A 19,186-nucleotide genomic window follows, 5' to 3' on the forward strand; every position below is an offset into this window, starting at 1 on the left:
CTTTAGTTAAAGTGTTAATAATTTTGTTGTGTTATATATGTCTATATAGTTTTAAGTTTTTAAAATTAGTTAGTTTATTTAGTTCTAGTTATTTTAGTACGTAAATTTAAACTAAATTGAAATTAGAATTATTGCCTTGGCAAATAGCTTTTTTTTTTAGTGCACTTGTACAAAAAGTACAATACTGTGCTCAGTATACTTAGTATATATACTGCAGAACTAGTAAGACTAGTATGATAGTATGCTGTTCTGAATGCTATCCTAATCTATAGTGTGTGTGTGTGTGTGTGTGTGTGTGTCGTGTGAGTGTGTGAGAGAGAGTGTGTGTGTGTGTGTGTGTGTGTGTGTGTGTGTGTGTGTGTGTGTGTGTGTGTCTCTGGCTGTCAGAGACGAGCCCTGTCTCTCCTCCATCAGACCAACACTAACATCAAACACAGACAGATTATAAACAGCCTAAATCTGAAATACTTCTATCTTCTTTAAGAAATAGTACAAGCTGGTGTATTAGGATGCATAAGAATGGGGTGTGCATTCAAATGATAAAATACTGCAAAATGCCATTTTGATATGCAGGTCTTAAAAATCAAAATTTTCATTGCCAGTGACCTCTGACCTCATTATAACTTTAAAAAACAACACTTGAGAAGAGATTGAGATATAACTTATGGGACATTCACAGAAAATACTTTAAATATTTTGGCATTTCAAACTATTTTCATGATTTCAAGAGCATATATGAAGGAAATTAAAAAATATATATATATATATGTCAAAATAGAAATAGACTGCAACATATTGTAGTGCAGAAGACATGGTTTAAGAGTGCAATCAAAGTTATGTTGCTTTGAATATAAAATTGGTCAAAGTATAAGCATAAATATGAAGTAAGAGAACATTTACTAGGCTACCAGCAGGGTGCAGTGTAGAGATGTCATTTGTGTTGTTGTATTGTTTATCAACAGCAGAGGGCAGTAGAGACTGATAATTGTGTGTGTGTGTGTGTGTGTGTGTGTGTGTGTTTATTATCGTGTATGAACAGTAGGCGGCAGTGTAGAGTTATTAACGCTAGAGGTCAGTGCGTGTGTTTCTATTCTGTGTCACCAGCAGAGGGCAGTGTATAATTATTTTGGTGAATTCATACTCAAATTGGAGATTTAAAGCTTCATTGGCATGTTTTAATGATTTACATGGCCGAAGCATTAATAAACATTTAATATCAGCCATTTTAATCAGGTTATTACCATGGTTCATGCTGGTACTTTTTTCTTAGCACTTGTTTTAAATTAGGTTAATGATAATTACTAGGCTACCTCCAACCAAAATCCCTGCAGTCACCTTTGGACATTTTTAGATTTTAATGAACATTTTATTAAACCGTTTTTCTCCCAAAGGATCCCACAATGTAGGTGATTTCAGGTTTTAATTCAATTTTTTTTTTTTTAACTGATACCATAAAGTATTAACATGTTTTTTTTGTTGTTGTTTGTTTGTTTTTTTTAGTCTCATGCTTGGAGTGAATTGATGTAACCACATGAAAATCTGTCTTCAAAAAAGTATATTTTTATTTATACTGAAGAATATCTAAAACCCAAACAACTATTGGCTAGTAATATCACGTTTTTGGGCATGTTATACCAATGCACTTTTGAAGTACTTATATTTATACGTACTTGTATCAATAAAAGTACTATAGTATTACCTCTTGACCTTTTTTAGACGTCCCTTCATTTTTTGTAAAGGTAGGTTAGGGTTAGATATAAAAAAATAAATTAAAAAAAAACTGCCCCTTAAACAAATGTTACTTATTTTTGCAATATTGATAATGATACAGCATTTGAAGTGGATCAAAAAAGTTCATCAAAGTTGTCTAAAAACAAGAACGCATTTTGTTTTTAGATTTTAGGACAACTTTGATGAAAGGTTTTGATTCACTTCAAATGTTGACTATAGTGTAATAATAATAATAATAAACACCTTGTTAACTTTATTTCTGATTCAGTTTTGTTCGGTTCTAACAAACATACAATGTTCTCTCCAAAGTGTGGCTAGGGTTCACACTCGAGCGCACGCACACACACGCCCGTGCGCATGCGCAGTCTCCGCCTGCAGCTCGGTCCGTGGCGGCTGCTGCTGCTGCTGCTTCTGTCCGCCGCACCGAGAATCTCCGTGTTTTTCCGCTGCGTTCTCGCCCGTCGCCGTTTATGCGTCCGAACCCGAGCGCCGGGCCCGTGCTGCTCGGTCCGTACTCCCGGTAAAAGGCTCTTCTGACCTCGGCTCCGGGCGTTATGCGCTCAAATGAGGCCTACATGCTGAAGCTGTCCTCCTCTTCCTCTTCTTCCTCCTCCTCCTCCTCCTCCCATGCATGAATCTCACCGTGATGGCTGATGATCAACAACAACAGCCCGGTGCTCCCGGAGCGTCCCTGCAGAGCCCCGAGGCGACGGCGCTGCAGTACAACAAGATCAAGAATTCAATTTGGTAAGAGATCCGATCTGGGTCCGATCTCAAAAACACTCCTGCACATCTCCAACACTCGTCTCTGCCCTGAGAGAGAAAGAGAGAGAGAGAGAGACGGAGCACCTTGCGTGCATATGACGGGTTGCGCTTGGAACGGGATGTCTGATTTCACTGCATGCGATGTTTGATTGTTTACATAGGATGTCTGATGTCAAATGGACAGCAGGCCTGTATTTTAGTGCATGGGTTGTGTATGATTTATTTGCATGGCATATCTGGCTTCAGTGCATGTTATTATGGCTGGTTTATGATTGCATTAGATTGTCTGATTTCATTGCATGGTACATCTGATTTCAAATGCAACTGATACATGATGTCATTGCATGTGACTTTCAAAATCTGTTTCTATTTCCATTGCATTTGGATGCCTCAATTTATTGCATGGATTTTCTGTTATTGCATGGGATGTCTGATTTCAAATAATATCTGGTTTCAGTGCACGGGATGTCTGATTTCATTGCATGCCATGTTTGATTGTTTACATAGGATGTCTGATGTCAAATGGACAGCAGGCCTGTATTTTAGTGCATGGGTTGTGTATGATTTTTTTTGCATGGCATATCTGGATTCAGTGCATGTGATTATGGCTGGTTTATAATTGCATTAGAGTGTCTGATTACAATGCTTGGATCTGATGTCGGATTTTATTGCATGGATTTTCTAATGCCACTGCATGGGTGTCTGATTTCAAATAATATCTGGTTTCAATGCATGGAATTGTGTTATTTCGTTTCATGGCATATCTAGTTTTTAAGTGCATGTGATTATGTCTGGTTTATGACTGCATTAGATTTGTCTGATTTTATTGCTTGCATACGATGTCTGGTTTTATTTATGGATTTTCTGATGTCACTGGGTTTATGTATGATTTCTAATCTCATTTGGATGTCTGATTTCATTTCTCGCATATGATGCTTGATTTTCTAGCATGGATTTTTTTTTTTGTCTGAATGGGATGTCTGATTTCATTCCATGGCATGCATGTAATGTATGATTTCAATGCATGTGATTATGTCTGATATTTAATTTCATTGCACTTGAATGTCTGATTTCAGTTGCAATGGATACGTGATTTCATTGCATGGGGGTGATGTCTGATTTTATCTCATGGATTTTCTCAATATGCATTTAAAATCTGACATGCCATGCAATGACATCAGAAAATCAATGAGATAAAATCAGACATCATCTCCATGCATTTAAAATCATACATCCAAATGCAATGAAATCAGACATCCCATGCACATGCAGTGACATCAGAATGTCCTATCAATTAAAACAGATGCCCTAATGCAATTAGAAATCAGACATAAGATAAGCCATGCAAAGGCATCAGAAATCCTACATGCAATGACATCAGAAAACCAATGAGACAAAATCAGACAACGTCCCCATGCAATAAAATCAGACATCATATTCAAGCAATAGAATCATTGCAATTAAAATTAATCAGACATACTTGCATTATTTGCATTTTAAATCAGATATGCCATGCATTGACAAGTAATATCTGATTTGACTGCACATGATTGTCTGATTTCTAATTGCATTTTGCGATGTCTGTTATAATTGCTTTGATTATATGATGTCTGATTTTATTGCATGGATTTCTGATGTCATTGCATGCCATATCTTTTTTCAAATGCAAGAAATATTTGATCTCAGTACACGAGGTGACTGTCAAAGTCTGTTTCTAATTTCATTGCATTCGGATGTCTGATTTTAGGTGCAGTGGATACATGATTTCATTGCTTGAATTGTATGATTTCAGTTGCACAGGGATGATGTCTAATTGCCTTGAATGAATGTTTGATTTAAGTTAAATGCGACGTCTGAAGTCCACTTACACCTCATTTCCTATAAAAAAAATCAGACATGAAAATGATTTTAGATGATCCACATGCACTTAATGTCCATTAAAGCTTAATTTCTCCAGAAACAACAAACCTGTTAGTTGAATAGACAAGTGGTGTAGAAACGCACCTGCCCTGACTCGACCTTTGACACTGTCATTAAGAATTAAAAAAAAGCCGGTGCTTTTTCTACGAATTCTTTTATTTTAAACAAAGCGCAACCACCTCCAAGAAATGCCCTGCCTGTTTTAGGAACCTAACAGCATGTCTTTTTTTCCCCACTGTTTTCATACTTGAAGCACAATTGCTCTAATAATCAGCTTTTCTTGTTTTACAGCAAATCTGTACAATCAAAAGTGGAGAGTATATTGGTAAGTCTCTCATGTTATTAATTATGAACTTTTAGGCAATGTGCTTCCAGTTTTTGTATTTGGACTCTAAATTAGGGATGGGCGATATCTTATCGTTTGCGATATACTGGTAAAAATTCTCCCCACGATAACAATTAGTCTTCCCACGATAATAACGATAAAGCCTAGTTGTTGACATATTTCTGTGTGCGACAGTGCGGAATAAATGTACTACAGTAGCACTTGTGTGATACAGTTTTGCATGTGTATGAGCCTGTTTACAAACCTGTTGTCCAACAAAGATATCATTTATTGACATGCTTTTTCTCCAAATTAACTTAATAACATAGTTTGAAATAAAAAATTTTTGTGACCAGATGTGGTTTCATATTACAGACTTATAGTATTATATACAGTGATAAAGGCTATGTCTATTAGCATTGCATTATAAATATACTTTCCTTATAAAAATATATCCAAGATTGCTTGAAGAACACAGATAAACCATATATTTTGTGCAATCGTATGTTTATTGTCTTCAAGTTTCATCAGTTAAAATTTCTCTAGCTACAGCGAGAACTGGATACCTTTGTCCATATTAGGGATTTCCTGGAGCGTGGTCAGTGCTATTACTTCTGCGATGCATGTGGAGTTTCTGCGCAAGGGCGCCCTCTGGCTTCCAGTATGAATTAAACTGACATTACATTACGTGTGTACTCAGTAATGCTCACAACATCCTGTTTTGGGTAAAAATAGGAACGATAATAGTTTTCTCTAAAGAAACAGGATTCCCTGAATTATCGTCATTGATAACGTTATCGCAACAAATACCAGAAATTATCGTGATATATTTTTAAGCCCATATCCCCCATCCCTACTCTAAATTTAGATTCTGCATGAGCGATGTTCAGAGTTGTTGTTTAAAATGCAAATGCATTCTATATTAATGCAGCAAGTTGCAACGTTGCTTGACAAGTGTAAACTGTAATAATCTATAATCCTTGGTCAATAAATTTAAAATATTATTTATAAATGTAACTATTTATGAATATTGAAGTCTTATTGCTATTGCCACTGTTTATAAAATTAATTAGCATTTTTAGAGATAATATTTGGTAAATATTGCATTAGAAAATTACATATTATAAATATCTTTTGTTAATGGCCTTTTGGAAAAATAATTTTCATGGGAATAATTTAGGTTTTCTATCAAATATCAAACGAAAAATGCATATCTAATTGCCATAGGTTTATATTTTGATATTTAGACATTTAGCAGACGCTTTTATAAAGAAAATACTATTATAAGTAATAGTATATAATACGATATAATACTATTATATCGCAGATATAAGAAAATACTACTAAATTATTGGATATTGTTTTCTCAATTTTCATTATGATTTTAAAAAAAAAATTCTACTACTGAATTTGCCATGAAAATAGCTTTTTCTGGAGATATGGTGTTAAATAATAAAAAATTGTAAAAAAGGAGCATTACATTGACCACTGGTTATCTAGTAATCAGCATCAGTTACTGGTGAACCAGGCAAACTTGTTCATTCATCACACTGAAAATGGAAGGTCAAGCCGAGCACATTGCATCGTGGGATACAGTATTGTGCGTCAAGTGCTCTAGTTGTATAATGCACATTTAGGCAAGTGTAGAAGATCATAGAAGTGTTACGTGCATACAGACAATTAGCACAGTATACATACTGCATGCTGCAGTGATAGTATGAGTATTGTGGTAGTACATTATTAAAAACATTAAACAAGACATTTAAAAATGCAGATTCAACATTCAGTTTTTAGATGTAGAAGCACTGCATTTACACAAATGTGTTTATGAATTGTTTTGCATCTGTGAATGTGAATGAGGTCATTAGTTTGTGAGTCATATTTAGTGAATGTCTTCATTTTGAGACAATTCTGATCGTGTAACGAATGTGTTAGTGATATTCATTACTGTCTGACGGTGTGATTTATTTTTAGTTCCAGAAGGCCGCTCACTTTTATCAAAACAGTGCTTTCTACAGCAGTTGTCATCCTAGAGTTACCCATAGTTATTTGTCAACAGCGAGTGTGTCATAGTGTCCTGCTATGTATGTATATTAATTTATTATGATATAATTGATATGATATAGTTGTCATAGTTCTTCCTTAGTGTGTTTGTAGTATTCACACCAATTTTCACTCCAAAATTGCTAGTAACTTTAATAAATAATTATGAATAAGCTGCAAGTAACACATTGAATTAAATGTGAAATTTCGATTTAGAAAGACTGAAATAGTAGGCTATTTCCTTGTCAAATGTACTCCACTAATCTTTGTTTTATTTACAACTCTGTGAAATCATTTTTACGGTGTATCTGAATGTTAATGCAAATTCTTTAATATTAACATGTTTTCAACAAAGTACTGACATTTTTTTAACATTTAAAAGTGCTGACATGTTTTCAACAAAGCATTAACATGTTTTTTTACGAGTTTGAAATACTAGCATTTTTTAACATTTTAAAATACTAACGTTTTTTTAGCATTTTAAACAAAGTACTAACATGTTTTTAACATTTTAAACAAAGTACTAACATGTTTTTAACATTTTAAACAAAGTACTAACATGTTTTTAACATTTTAAACAAAGTACTAACATGTTTTTAACATTTTAAACAAAGTACTAACATGTTTTTAACATTTTAAACAAAGTACTAACATGTTTTTAACATTTTAAACAAAGTACTAACATGTTTTTAACATTTTAAACAAAGTACTAACATGTTTTTAACATTTTAAACAAAGTACTAAAATGTTATTAACATTTAAAAGTACTAACATGTTTTTTTTACATTTTAAAGTATTAACTTTGTTAACATTTGAAAGTACTAACATAATTTCAGTCAAATACTGACATTTTTTTACCATTTCAAAATACTAAGATTTTATTTAAATTTTAAACAAAGTACTAACATGTTTTTTAATGTTTTAAACAAAGTACTAACATGTTTTTTTTAGCATTTTAAACAAAGTACTAACATGTTTTTAACATTTTAAACAAAGTACTAACATGTTATTAACATTTAAAAGTACTAACATGTTTTTAGCATTTTAAACAAAGTACTAACATGTTTTTAACATTTTAAACAAAGTACTAACATGTTATTAACATTTAAAAGTACTAACATGTTTTTAGCATTTTAAACAAAGTACTAACATGTTTTTAACATTTTAAACAAAGTACTAACATGTTATTAACATTTAAAAGTACTAACATGTTTTTAGCATTTTAAACAAAGTACTAACATGTTTTTAACATTTTAAACAAAGTACTAACATGTTATTAACATTTAAAAGTACTAACATGTTTTTAGCATTTTAAACAAAGTACTAACATGTTTTTAACATTTTAAACAAAGTACTAACATGTTATTAACATTTAAAAGTACTAACATGTTTTTAGCATTTTAAACAAAGTACTAACATGTTTTTAACATTTTAAACAAAGTACTAACATGTTATTAACATTTAAAAGTACTAACATGTTTTTAGCATTTTAAACAAAGTACTAACATGTTTTTAACATTTTAAACAAAGTACTAACATGTTATTAACATTTAAAAGTACTAACATGTTTTTAGCATTTTAAACAAAGTACTAACATGTTTTTAACATTTTAAACAAAGTACTAACATGTTATTAACATTTAAAAGTACTAACATGTTTTTAGCATTTTAAACAAAGTACTAACATGTTTTTAACATTTTAAACAAAGTACTAACATGTTATTAACATTTAAAAGTACTAACATGTTTTTAGCATTTTAAACAAAGTACTAACATGTTTTTAACATTTTAAACAAAGTACTAACATGTTATTAACATTTAAAAGTACTAACATGTTTTTAGCATTTTAAACAAAGTACTAACATGTTTTTAACATTTTAAACAAAGTACTAACATGTTATTAACATTTAAAAGTACTAACATGTTTTTAGCATTTTAAACAAAGTACTAACATGTTTTTAACATTTTAAACAAAGTACTAACATGTTATTAACATTTAAAAGTACTAACATGTTTTTTTTACATTTTAAAGTATTAACTTTGTTAACATTTGAAAGTACTAACGTAATTTCAGTCAAATACTGACATTTTTTTACCATTTCAAAATACTAAGATTTTATTTACATTTTAAACAAAGTACTAACATGTTTTTTAATGTTTTAAAGTACTATTTTTTTTTACTTTTAAATGAAGTACTAGCATGTTTTTTACATTCTAAAGTACTAACTTTTTTAACATTGAAAGTACTAACATATTTTCAACGAAGTACTGACATTTTTTTTACCATTTTAAAATACTAACACGTTTTTAACATTTTAAAATACTACGATTTTTTTTTTTTTTTTTTGCTTTTTAATCAAAGTACTAACATGTTTTTTTTACATTTTAAAGTACTCACATGTTTTTAACATTTAAAAGTACCAACATGTTTTCAAAAAAGTACTAACATGTTTTTAACATGTGAAAGTACTAACATATTCCCCACAATTTTTTACCGATTATAGCTTTTATAGCTAGTTATAGCTTTTGTGGGATCCTGTACAGCATACATATATAAATGTGTGCCATGACTCCAGTAACAAACAGTTGTATCCACGGAGGCCATAACCAGGAAGATGAAGATAGGAGCACTTCTCAGGAATCATTTACCTTCCATGTGCAAAAGCCTTAAGCTGCAGTCACACTAGATTTAAAACAAGCAGAATGATTTCAGATACTTAATTATAATTGGGGCAACAGGGTATGATGTCACATTCTAGGGCTTCTGCTTTGAATTAAAAAAGACTATTTAAATGGTCTAATATATCATATTTATTGAGCTTTTAAGATACTAGATTTTACTTGAATATTAATTGAATAATTATGCAGTTTAACGTTTACAGCAACATTTCAAACCATGACTTAATGAATGTTTATATTTTTAAAAATGCTGTAATATATATATATATAACATTTTTTTTAAATGAATATTGATGGATCAACACAATTATCACAATTATATATTTATAAGTACAAGTGTTTAGGAAAGTACTAGGCTATAGTGGTTTCTGTGTCTATTTAGTGTTTTAAAATTAAATAAAAACAGTTGTTTTAGGAAAAAAAAGTCTGTGGTTGTTTGTTATCAGATGTAAATGATCCTAATAGAGACATTTGAGTTGTGATGCTTATATGCAAAAAAAAAATGGAGTGGAGTGGAATTGTATAGATTGGAATGGGTTTGAATAGACTGGAATATAATAGAATGGAATGGAGTTGAATTGAATAGAATGAAATGGAGTAGATTGGAATTAAATGGAATGCAATAGAATGGATTTGAATAGACTGGAATGGAATGAAATTGTATAGATTGGTATTGAATATAATGGATTGGAATAGAATACAATTGAGTGGGATTGTATAGAATGGAATGGATTTGATTTGATTTAGAATAGATTGGAATAGAATACAATGAAGTAGAATTGTATAGATTGGAATGGAATTGAATGCAATTATATAGATTGAAATGGAATGCAGTTGTATAAATAGAAATTGAATAGATTGGGAATGGAATGGATTTGAATACATTGGAATAGAATAGAATGGAATGGAGTGGAATTGTATAGATTGGAATTTTTTTTTTACCATGGTTAAAGAGTGTTTGTTTGGGACAACATGACGCAGAGCAGCATATTACTTTTATAAAATGCCTAGAACATCAATATGATAAAAGACACCAATGTTCACTTAGTAGTTTAATCATAATCAAAATAACTCTTTCACCAGTTAATTGATACGACTAGCTGTTTGTAAAAGCAACATACAATCAACCTTCAAACGCAACTCATCCAAACTGAATTTAGAGTTGCATTATAAATATGGAACAAAATCTAGAATACAATGTACAATATAGCCACAGTCAAAAAGAGCATTTTGTGTTTTGTTGTTCAGTGATTGGCCAGTAACACCTGTCGCTGCTGTACAGCCAATCAGACACTAGATATCTATTCCATACATCATATTGCATTAGAATGGTGCTTATCAATAATCACAGTCATTATTGAAAGTGTTTAGTAACATAATAAAACCTTTAAAGAGTTACACAGAATAAGAATAAGGCTGTTTGCTTTGGATGGAAGGATTTGTGACGGCTACCTGGTACATTTAGGAAATAACAGTGAATTGTCTTTTATTTTTTTATTTACTCTCATTGGCTGTCAAGCCTCACCCCATTCACGAGCGCTGGTTTCCCCTAGCAACAAAGAGGCGACTAGAACAGGATGAGGTGAGAGGAATTCATTCTCACCAGCCAATTAAATGCGAGGTGGGCGGAGCCTGTGCTGAAACGACGTGTTGCCAGTGTGTCAGCATTGACATGCATGTTTGCTGTTAGGGTTTACATGGCAACCGGCTAAGAGCAGGGCAGGATTGCAGGTTTGCTGCTGGTCATATGCGCAGACACGTACTGTGTGCCTGGCCAACTCGAGGAGCTCTGGCTCTCCCCGTACAATACGCAACCTTGTGGAAATGAATGCAGGAGAAGACAGTGATGTCATGGGCCGTGGAGTCTTGCAGGGGCCAAAAATCAAGGCCTTTAAAGTGAATTTTAGTGTGTGATAATGGTGTGGGAATTTGATATTGTGCATGATAATAATTAATTTTCTTTTATGTTTTGGAAAAAAGTTACTAAAACAAGCAAAATTGTATTTCTGCTGCAGTGGAATTTTTTAGTCATTTCCATCACAACCAAATATATAAACTTTTATTGGGAAAAACTAAGGCTGAACGATTATGGTTAAAACTAATGACCACAATTATTTTGCTTGATTAAGATTTCATTGAAATTATTGCACTTTCACAAATTTAACCACAAATTAAGAAAGTGTAAGGTTTATTTTATCTCTCTACATTATGAAAACTTGGAAAACTTTAAGCAGTGAAATTCTTAATATTAATTAATATAATTGTATAATAAGTTAATGTTTTTTTGTTTTTCACAAACAATACAGTCAATAGTTTTATAGCAAGTATGCTTAAATAATCAATAAGTAAAAATCACGATCATGATTAAAATATGATTAATCTTGCAGCCCTAGGAAAAACTCCTAAAATTCTTGATGTGTCATTAAATCATTCAAATAATAATAATAATTTTTAAAACGGCAAATTTCGCACACAAATACCAAAAAAAAAATATTTGAACAAATTTTAATGAATGTTGTACATGAATGTTGCACATGCTGGGTTTTTGTTTTTTAGAGTAAAAATAATGTCAAACTTGCCTGAAATTAGTGTGACTATATTAATGAAGCAACGTTGTAACATGATGCATTGCTATAAATCTAATGATTTAAACAAGGTGCCGCTGACTTGCTAAAACAAGCAAAATAATTTTTTGCCCCATCAAAATAAACTTTTATTGGAAAAAACTATTGTTCTGAAAAATATGGTGTGACTAACTTTTGGGGAAAAATACATTTAGGTTAGTCATAGAATTTCACTGATTTTAACACTTTAATTACATGTAATACTTGCACGTTACTATTAGCATGCTGTGATTTTAAAAAATAATAAACTTGTGTGAAATGCCCTTGTCTCATAATCCTTGCATTGTTCATTCACACAGCAAGATGTTGAGAAGTTTACAGATATTGAAAAGCTCTACCTCTACCTTAAGTTGCCTTCTGGTCCCAGTAGTGGCAATGAAAAAAGGTACATATTATTTTTTATCTACCTTATTCCTTTCCATATCCCCCTCCTCTCCTTTTATGATTTCAACACCTCATGAACCATTTGTGATTTTTGTGCTTTGCAATATCAAATACACTCATATGTCTGATAATTATGATTGATTCATGTTTACATTCAGTGAAACATGCATATACGAAATGCATTTATGAAACAAAATCAAAGCATATGCAAGTATAATTTTTTTGTAATATTGTCTAATTTTGCATTTATTCAGCTTCAAATTGATTCATGATTCATTCAAGCTAATCATTTCACCATTAAAATAGATTTTGTGTAAATTATGACATTGCAATACCAAGCTTGTGTTTTATCATTTGTTTCCCCTTATCTGTCCATCATGTCAACCCCTCTTTCCCAACATGATGTCCAATAGAACTGAAAATCAGAGGGGCTCTGGAAGTCCTGCGATATGGTACTACAATTTTAACTATATTAAAGGGAAAAGAATTTTGAAGTAATATGTAACATGATATATTATACAGGACCAACAGACGTACACACAGCTTTCTGGTGCTACACCATCACTGTTTCAAGTCTTTCTTTTCCTCTGTTTTCCCAATAGTGACCAGAACTCCATGACGTCGAGCCGAACTCAACAGATGTACGCATTCAACTGGATCCGAAATCACTTGGAAGAGCACCCGGAAACCTCACTGCCAAAACAAGAGGTGTACGATGAATACAAGTGAGTGGTTTAATGCTGCAGTAATGGACGGAGTTTGTGTTTGCTTGTACTCATCAGTTTCTCATGCTGTGTTTCAGGAGTTATTGCGACAATCTGGGCTACCATCCTTTAAGCGCAGCTGATTTCGGAAAGATCATGAAAAATGTTTTTCCGAACATGAAGGCACGCCGTTTGGGCATGAGGGGGAAATCAAAATATCCTTTTGTGTGGAAAAAATCTGATATGTTTTGTATACTGTAGATTGCAAAATGCAATACACCTAATGCATGACAACATTTGCTTTTGAAACATTTTGTATGCATTGAGAATTGTTGTGCACCTTTACAGTGCATTACGTACTGCTACAGCGGGCTGAGAAAAAAAGCATTTGTGCACATGCCGTCACTCCCTAACCTGGACGTGCACAAATCAGGAGATGGGGTCAGTATCCTGTTCCTGTCAAATCCAAAACAAGAGATTCATATCAGTTTATTTTAAATACCCTAATTGCAACAACATTATGTGCAGGTTTGATAACCAAGTCCCCTCTTATCCCTCCTCTTCTTTAGTGTGAGTTGTTGGAGTCGACTGGACAGTCTCCCAGTGCTGAGGATGAGATGCGTTCGGCAGCTTGCGGTCTGGTCTGCGAATGGGCTCAGAAGGTTTTGAGTCGCCAGTTTGACAGTGTGGAGGAACTGGCACGCTTTCTTCTCAACAGTCATTATATAGGCACTAAGTCCATGGCAGCTCTGACTGTTATGACTGGAACCCCAACAGGCAAGAAACAAAAAATACCTTGCATACAAATCTAGATGACGCATGAAAATGTTGGTTGTAGCAGCTACTGGTTTACTTGTGTGGCATTCAGACTATGTTCATTTCTTGTTTCTAACTTGAATCTCTTTGATAAAAACCAGGTATGAAAACCCCTACGCCTGCCTCTGCCTTTGTGCCAACTGGTGAAGCCAACTCATTCCAGCCCCAAGTGAAGACCCTCCCTTCGCCTTCTGTAGACGCCAAACAGCAGCTGCAGCGGAAGATTCAGAAGAAACAGCAGGAGCAGAAGCTCACCTCTCCTTTGCCCACTGATGCCCAGGCCAGAAGGGCAGAGGCGGGCACACCTGGCCCTGGATCCAGCCTGACCTCTGGAAGTCCTGCACTACTATCCCCTCAACAAACCATAGGCATTGTGGTTACTGCTGTTCCAAGTCCTATTACAGTAAGGAGATTTTGGTTGATAGCAGGGTGTGGATGATTTGACATTGCTCAATGGACAAGTTATTTAGATTGTGCTTTTGTTTGCAGGTTCAGAGAAACAGGCAACTAATGACCTCTCCAAGTCCTGTTGGGGCAGCAGAGGGAAAAGTTGTACCTGTTAACTTCCAGGTTGTGACACAACCTGTTAAGCAGTCTCCAAAAACACCCCAAAATATCCCTGCCAGCCCAGTCGGTGACAGGTTGGCTAGACACCGATATGCTCAGATTTTACCTAAACCATCGGCCACAAGCGCCATTGCCCTTCGCTCACCCCCAACACTCCTCATCACCAACAGTCCCATCAAGACGGTGATGCCCACATCCCACGTTAGCTCTGTAAATGTGGTCAAGATGACTGCAATTTCATTAGCTCCTAACAGTAGCAGTAGTAGTAGTACTCCTACCCCGTTGCGACCTGCTTCAGTGGGTGTCAGTAGCACAGCTTCCCTGGAAGAATCTAGCCAAACCCATCAAGGTCAGAATGGGGCATCTGTCATGTCTCTTCAGTCATCTGGGAAAGCTGGACGTCCCTTCATGACCCTAACCCCATCAGCGTCCACTGTTACCAATGAGGTAAAAGTGACATTTGAAGCTGTGAATGACAGTAACTCAGCTACTGCTGTTGATAAACAAAGCACTGTATCAGGGGCAAGTACAGGACTAAAGAATGAAAGAGCCACTAAATTCAGGGCTTCCAGTGAACCCTCTCTTTTTATTAAGGCATCTCCTGTGCCTGAGAGAGTGGCAAGGGCCAAGAGTGACTCTACAACCCCTTCAAGTACAATCATGGGGGCTCTTGCCCCGAGCAGCAATAACAACAACGATCAACCAGAAAGTACTTTGTATTTAACTGTTACTAGCCAGAATTTAGACGCCGAATTGTCATCCATTTGTGCGATGGCAACTGCAAGCACTTCTTCTAAAGATGCTGGCCTCGGTCCAAAAAGCCTTCGAAAACGCTCTGCATCTGTTTTGGAAACCCATACAATCCCAGTTAAAAGAGTATTCATTTCCCAGCAACCTTTGGATGTTAGCAGCAATACCAAGCCTGGTATTGTAATAGCAGCTAAGAAGATTCAGAGACCTGGCACCCCAGCAAGACCAGAGAGCGCTCCATGCAAAGTTACACTAAAACAGAGTAGCTCTCTTCCGACTCAAATCTTGGCTCTTTCTGACACCCCCATTGGAGCCCTGGGCACCTCTCAGACTGTTAATCCTCAGAGCTCTTCACAAATCGAGAATGAAGTTGCTGATATTAGCCTGAATGAAACTGCTTCTGGTAATAGCACAGCTTTACTGCAGCAAATCCCAAGACACCAACAAATCAGCAGTGACGTTTCTCAGGAGGTATCTGCTGTAAGGGAGCTCAAGAGTTCGCTGCAAGACTACTCGCAACAGATGCAAACAGAACACAAGCAGATTGCAGCTAATCCGTTACCATTGATGGCCCAGGCAACTGAGACCACCAGTCAGCTCACTCTTCAGCAGGACATTGTTGATTTTGCAGGAGCCCAAACAAGCATGGACTATTTCCCCTTCAATGATGATGATATGACCCAGGACAGTATTGTAGAAGAGCTTGTACAGATGGAGGAACAGATGAAGCTGAATAGCAGCTTGCAATCCTACCTGAGTTGTGTTGATATATCCCTACAAGGTCAAGCCACAGTTGGCCAAGGAGCAATCCTGTCGCCCCATCAGACAAGTACACAGTTCTATCATTCATCCCATAGTAGTGCCACTCCAATCCACACGCCAACTCCGACGCCCACACCGACACCAACACCTACTCCAACTCCTACCTCCGAGATGCTACCAGGGGGGCATAGCTTGACCAGAGAAAGCCCTTGTTCTCGAATGGCACCTGTTACCCCAGTGGATAGCATCTTAGGTGGGCGCCATACACCCATCAGCACTCCACTGTCAAACTGCAGCAGCAGTGTTCCTCCAAGTCCCATTGAATGCCGCAATCCCTTTGCGTTCACTCCTATAAACTCCAGTATAACTGGATATCACGATGGTAGCGTTGTGTCCAGCAGTCCAGTGAAACCCATGCAAAGGCCAATGGCCACCCACCCAGATAAAGCCAAGCTGGAGTGGATCAACAACAGGTACAACAGCACCGCAGGCTCTCCCGTTATCTCCACCAACTCCACCATTGGTTTCCTGCCCAGTTACCAGGATCTGGTCGAGGACCACTTCCGTAAACCACACGCTTTTGCCATCCCAGGTCAATCTTTCCAGTCTCAGTCAAGGCATCAGGATGTAAATTTGGGAAGGTTGACAACCGTTTCCCCAGTGCAACAAGGACAGCAAACCACCCTTAGTAGCAAGCAAGAAAGTTTTGCCGTCCCAGCTCCGTTGGACAACAAAGGGGCAGGAAACGCATCTGGAGGGGGAACCTTCAGGTGTCGCAGCGTTAGCCCGGCAGTTCGCCAGCGTAACCTTAGTGGCACCACTGCACAAACAATCATCACCCCACAGTCTGTTGTTTCTCCCTTTAATTGCCCCCTGACATCTGAGGTCCTGAACATTTTGTCCAACAACCAGTCTGTTGTCAGTGCCAGCAGCTTGGCCCAGAGGAGCCAGTCAGTTCCACTAAACATCATGATGCAGTCTGAGCTGCTGCCCATCAGTCACCAGGTGCAGCAAAGCAATAGTGCTAAGATCACCACTGTGCTCCTTAGCAAGATGGACACAGATGGAGATGATGCAGTGCGAGGGCTAGGCGTAAATAACCTGCCCGCCAATTACACAGCACGGATGAACTTAACCCAAATCCTGGAGACAACACAGGGCTTCTCCGGAGGCCCCAACTCTCAGAACCAGCAGCTGCCTCTGGACTCAAGCCCTTCGCCCTTTGACTTCCAGAAGACGGGTTACCTCATAAGCACGGGGGAGGAGCAAGTCACCTTCTCCTGTGGTGACAGTCAAGCACAATCAGGCTCTGGACTGCAACAGCCGGAAGAGCAGCTTCAGCTCCAAGAACCACAGTTGGAGCTGCAAAACCACCAGCTACAGCTCCAGAATCAACAGCTGCAACTTCCAGCTCAGCAATTACAACTCCAAGACCAACAGCTCCAACTTCAAGACCCACAGTTGCAACTCCAGGACCAACAGTTGCAGTTGCCGGACCAACAACCATTACAGGATGACCCAGATCTCAGCCAGCAGCACTTGTTGCCCCAAACCTCGCAGCAGGTTGTGAATCAGGAGCAGCAAGAGCAGCTGGACTTCAACACTACCGTCAAGGATCTCTTAGGGGAGGACAGCCTCAATCCCAGTTCGCAACTCATCGGACAAGTGGCGTCAGAACTCAGTGCTGTCGCCTCTGAGTTTTCCAGCGATATGCGGTTGACTTCTGACCTTTCGAGTAGCATTACCGACCTGAACACTTTGGACCCCAACTTGCTGTTTGACCCCAGTCAGCAGCAGGACCAATATGAAGACGCCACACTGGAAGAACTGAAGAACGATCCTCTGTTTCAGCAGATTTGCAGCGATACTGTGAATTCTGCTGGTTTCGATTGGCTGGAGAATAAAGACCAGCCAACCGTGGAAATGTTGGGATAATATTATTTCCTGTTCCTTTATTGTTGATGTTGCTGTTGTCGTCGTTGTTTATATTTATGGTTTCTGTTCCGCGTTTTGTTTTTTGTATTGCACCGTTTTGTGTATCCTTTACGTACAAAAGTATTGAATGACGTGTCTGTGCAGCAAAAATCTGGACGCATTGGACTGTCCAGTTTAAAGTGCCAACCTGAGGTAAATCTCTTACAGGCATGTGCTATATCTGAATTTTTTACAGTTGTTTTGTTTGTATTCTTGTTGTATGATTTCATGGATCATTCCAGTCATTTCTCCCCATCCAGAAGTCATTTATAGTGGACGGTCAGATATTTCCTCTGGTTCCAGCTGGTAGTAAAGTACGTTCAGTATAATGAGACATCACCTGGTGCACAAGCATATCCCTCTTTTATATATTTCCTTCCTCTAAAACCATAGTGGATATTGAGAACCTGCATGCAAAATTTGCTCTTGTATTTCAACGAAATGCAATATTCCAAGTGACGAATCGTTGACTTTGGGGAAACACCCTTTCTAGACAGTTGTCTAAGCATCCAATAATGTGGCTTTGTGAGTTTGATAGGAGGCCAAAAGATTGCAAAAGAGTGCCCCCAAATACCGTAAGTACAGCAGAGGTGAAATAACACATCTACATATCGTAAATCAGTCAGTTCAATGAACTGCAAAGATCTTAGGTGCTACTTGGTGCTGACTTAAAGAATCGCATTTACTGTACTTTTCATCAGCCGTCATTTGTTTTGTCAAAGTGATTTTACACATTTTGGGGGAAAAAGGTATTTAAGGCCATAATACTTATGCTGTTAAATCCAAACTGTTGGGTAAGGATGAGACTTTTGGTTTGTTTTATTCCAGAAAAGTGGGAAGATAAGACTCGTCTGCCTTATTTCCAGAGTCTAAGGCCTTATTCCATCTCGTTAAAGGCTTCTGAATTCAAGAATTTCTTAAAAGAACGAACTTGGTGCACTTGTCGTGAATTAGCAGTTCTCCATGTTCAGATGGTTGCTAGCCATTTCGTAGGCTTTTTAGCACATCATTTCAAACTGGTAGTGATGATGGTATGGTGATGGCTAGATATTCTTACCAACTCGAGATCAACAGGCAAACCTGTGTAGTTTCTCCAGCCTTAACTCCATACCAAAGAGCCGCTGAGGAAGAACAAGAGATTGC

At 36.5% G+C, this 19,186-nt stretch overlaps 1 protein-coding gene across 2 annotated transcripts; it reads left to right on the forward strand.

The window, feature by feature from the left end:
* The first annotated feature begins 2,039 nt into the window (after positions 1–2,039).
* rfx7b (regulatory factor X7b) lies at positions 2,040–18,966 on the forward strand. Of its 2 annotated transcripts, XM_016494762.1 has the most exons (10): positions 2,040–2,478; positions 4,708–4,741; positions 12,386–12,471; positions 12,884–12,922; positions 13,073–13,195; positions 13,273–13,389; positions 13,531–13,615; positions 13,744–13,951; positions 14,092–14,393; positions 14,480–18,966. In XM_016494762.1, the coding sequence occupies exons 1-10, from the start codon at positions 2,363–2,365 to the stop codon at positions 18,002–18,004; spliced, it is 4,635 nt and encodes a 1,544-aa protein (XP_016350248.1). In that variant the 5' UTR covers positions 2,040–2,362; the 3' UTR covers positions 18,005–18,966. The 2 variants fall into 2 exon arrangements, with proteins under 2 accessions (XP_016350248.1, XP_016350249.1); XM_016494763.1 differs by lacking the exon at positions 12,884–12,922.
* The last annotated feature ends 220 nt before the right edge of the window (positions 18,967–19,186 follow it).

Source organism: Sinocyclocheilus anshuiensis, unplaced genomic scaffold (genome assembly GCF_001515605.1).
Source record: "Sinocyclocheilus anshuiensis isolate Anshui unplaced genomic scaffold, SAMN03320099.WGS_v1.1 scaffold923, whole genome shotgun sequence".
Lineage (NCBI taxonomy): Eukaryota > Metazoa > Chordata > Actinopteri > Cypriniformes > Cyprinidae > Sinocyclocheilus > Sinocyclocheilus anshuiensis.

Excerpts from the sequence above, each read along its gene's own strand:
- rfx7b (XM_016494762.1), top strand. The coding sequence starts at position 2,363 with ATGAATCTCACCGTGATGGCTGATGATCAACAACAACAGCCCGGTGCT. Across the intron at positions 13,196-13,272 it reads GAGGTGTACGATGAATACAA|GAGTTATTGCGACAATCTGG; the intron begins GTGAGTGGTTTA and ends GCTGTGTTTCAG. Across the intron at positions 13,390-13,530 it reads GGCATGAGGGGGAAATCAAA|GTACTGCTACAGCGGGCTGA; the intron begins ATATCCTTTTGT and ends ACAGTGCATTAC.